The following is a 2,500-nucleotide window of genomic DNA, read 5'->3' as shown; positions in this document are numbered from 1 at the left end:
TTAGCTGTGTTAACATCAGTGTTTCAGGTAATTAGCTGTGCTAGCATGTTTCTGACATTAAGCTGTGCTAGCATCCATGTTTCTGACATTAAGCTGTGCTAGCATCCATGTTTCTGACGTTTAGCTGTGTTAACGTTTCCTGTGTTTAGGTGTAGTTCATTGAGTTTGTCTGGTGTTTAGCTAACCGCTAGCGTTTGGTTGTGTGTTGTCAGACTGCTGGCGGAGGAGGAGGAGAAGGTGAAGTCTCTGCTGGAGCTGCAGGAGGACCAGGAGGAGCAGCTCCAGCAGACCCAGCGCGAGAAGCAGGAGCTCCTGCAGGAGATGGAGAAGAAGTCACATGCTCTGGACGAGGCCCAGCACCAGCTGGACAGAGTGAGGGCCAGCCGACGCAGAGTGGATGAGGACATCGTGGTAAGCTCAACGCTGCGCTAGTGTTGTGTTCTTCACATGTTCCTCTACACTCATGAATGTGTGTCATCCACAGGCCGCCCAGTGTAAACTCCGGCAGGCCAGTACGAGCGTTAAACACTGGAACGTGGAGATGAACCGCCTGATGCACCCCATCGGCCCTGGAGGTGTGTTACGTTCTTGCAGCATTAAAAATGCATACAAACTGAGTTTATTTCTATTCTTCTGTCCAATTCTCTTAAAGAAAGGAGAGCATCCTCTAGTAATCTTCTGGCACCTCTGGTCCGCGTCCCATCGGTCAGCGAGAGCGCATCCAGACCTCCAGCGAGACCCGCGAGAGAGAAACAGAACAGCCTCGATTGTGACGACAACAGCGACTGTGATAATATGGACTGTGAGAACAAAGAGCCGACTGATGCCGAGGCTGAATAAACCTGACAGAAATGAGTAGTTCTGACATGGCACTTAATAAACTTAGTTCAGCCAAAAATGAAAATATGCTCACCCTCAGGCCATCCCAGATGTGGATGAGTTTGTTTCTTCATCAGATCTGGAGAAATGTAGCATTGCATCAGTGTCTCAACAATGGATGCTCTGCAGTGAATGGGTGCCGTCAGAATGAGAGTCTGATAAAAACATCACAATAATCCACAGCACTCCAGTCCATCAGTGAACATCTGGAGAAGACAAAAGATGAAACACATCCAGCATTAAGATGAGTCCAGAATCCTGTGGATTATTATGTTTTAATCACACTCTCATTTTGACGGCACCCATTCACCCCAGAGCATACATTGCTGAGACACTGATGTAAATTTTCAGCACTTTTTGTTTTGAGTTAACTTTTTCTTTAAAAAAAATTGACTGTGAATGAACGATAGCTGAAATCATAACTGGAACTGGAATGTGTTTTGTTGATAGACCCAGGCTGGTTTTTGGTGAAGCTGCTGTGGTTTTACTTCCTGTTTCCTGTGTGATAAACTGCTCTTCATCTCTCGCTCACTGTCACGAGAGGAAATAAATGAGTAGAAAATAAAACCTGTGTTTCTCGGGAGTGTTTTATACATTTTTTAATCAAATCTCACTCAAATACTGTAAATAAGATAAGTTTGCCATTTGTGTTGCACAAATGTGACACATGAGGAAGTTAACACGCTTGTATTCACTCTCTGGATGCTAATGCACAAATACCAAACACATCCTCAAGTTCCGAGTCAGTTTATCAGCTGTTATCGTATGTGTTATACGGCGGACAGCGACATCTGCTGGAGGTTTAATAAAGTGTGTTGTGCAGCTAAAGAGAGCACTTCTTAAAAGCGCGTTTTCAAATACAGCACAGGTGTGGGTATGTTTATATATACTCGTATACAGCCGACTCACGAGGTTCCTACAGGGTTAAGTGAAATGCGCCGCTATGACGTCATCCCGGAGCGGGGCTGTGACGCGTGTGATCCGGAGCGCTCGCGCCGTCGGGACTCCCCCGTGATGAAGCGCAGTCCCGGTGAACATGAAACATCTCCCGGGCTCTCGGAAGACTACGGAATAAAGTGTCGGGATCTCTCGTTCTCTCTCGTAAGTTTGTTCTGTCATGTGAGACTTTGATAGATTGTTTATTTACAGACAACCTGAAGTTTACACTCATGTGAAGTTTAAAAGAGAGTTTTGTGTTGACCAGTTTAAAGGCACGCACCTGTAGATTATATATATATGTGTGTGTGTGTGTGTGTGTGTGTGTGTGCGTGAATAGATAGACACATAGATGAACAGATGAATAGATAGATGGATGAATGGCTCAGGCTTGTGTTGTTAGTAGGTGGAGGTTGTTTTGGGGTGTTTTTGTTACGGTCAGTTCTCTTGCAACATAGGCACTGGCACACAGTGTGTGTTTACTTACTAAACAAACTCTTACTGGACTCAGAAACGGCTGAAAAATCACTGGAAAAGTGTTTAAAGTGCTTTCATTCATCACAAGTTTAACTTTAGGCAAAAACACAAACATGAAGAAGCCGTCAAGGCCAGAGTCGCCCACTCAACTCCCAAATAATCATCTGTTGATGTGAACTTTGAGATGTTTGTGGTGGCACCCGTTCAT

The 2,500-nt window shown here is 44.9% G+C and overlaps 2 protein-coding genes across 3 annotated transcripts in view; both read left to right on the top strand.

Moving 5' to 3' along the window:
* LOC113096612 (differentially expressed in FDCP 6 homolog) overlaps positions 1 to 1,009 on the top strand; it is an 8,271-nt gene extending 7,262 nt beyond the window's left edge. The window contains exons 9-11 of the mRNA XM_026261981.1: positions 213 to 411; positions 485 to 575; positions 653 to 1,009. Coding sequence (XP_026117766.1) covers positions 213 to 411; positions 485 to 575; positions 653 to 840 — 478 coding nt within the window. The 3' untranslated portion in view covers positions 841 to 1,009. The remainder of the gene's footprint in view (positions 1 to 212; positions 412 to 484; positions 576 to 652) is intronic.
* A 720-nt stretch (positions 1,010 to 1,729) lies between these two features.
* Positions 1,730 to 2,500, top strand: part of LOC113096613 (peroxisome proliferator-activated receptor delta-like) — a 6,257-nt gene continuing 5,486 nt past the window's right edge. The window contains exon 1 of one of the 2 annotated variants that reach the window (XM_026261982.1): positions 1,730 to 1,980. In XM_026261982.1, the coding sequence (XP_026117767.1) occupies positions 1,756 to 1,980 (225 nt within the window). In that variant the 5' untranslated portion in view covers positions 1,730 to 1,755. The remainder of the gene's footprint in view (positions 1,981 to 2,500) is intronic. The other variant, XM_026261983.1, reaches the window with a different exon arrangement.

This window comes from Carassius auratus, unplaced genomic scaffold (genome assembly GCF_003368295.1).
Source record: "Carassius auratus strain Wakin unplaced genomic scaffold, ASM336829v1 scaf_tig00216004, whole genome shotgun sequence".
Classification (NCBI taxonomy): domain Eukaryota; kingdom Metazoa; phylum Chordata; class Actinopteri; order Cypriniformes; family Cyprinidae; genus Carassius; species Carassius auratus.
This window is presented reverse-complemented; position numbering and strand designations above follow the sequence as displayed.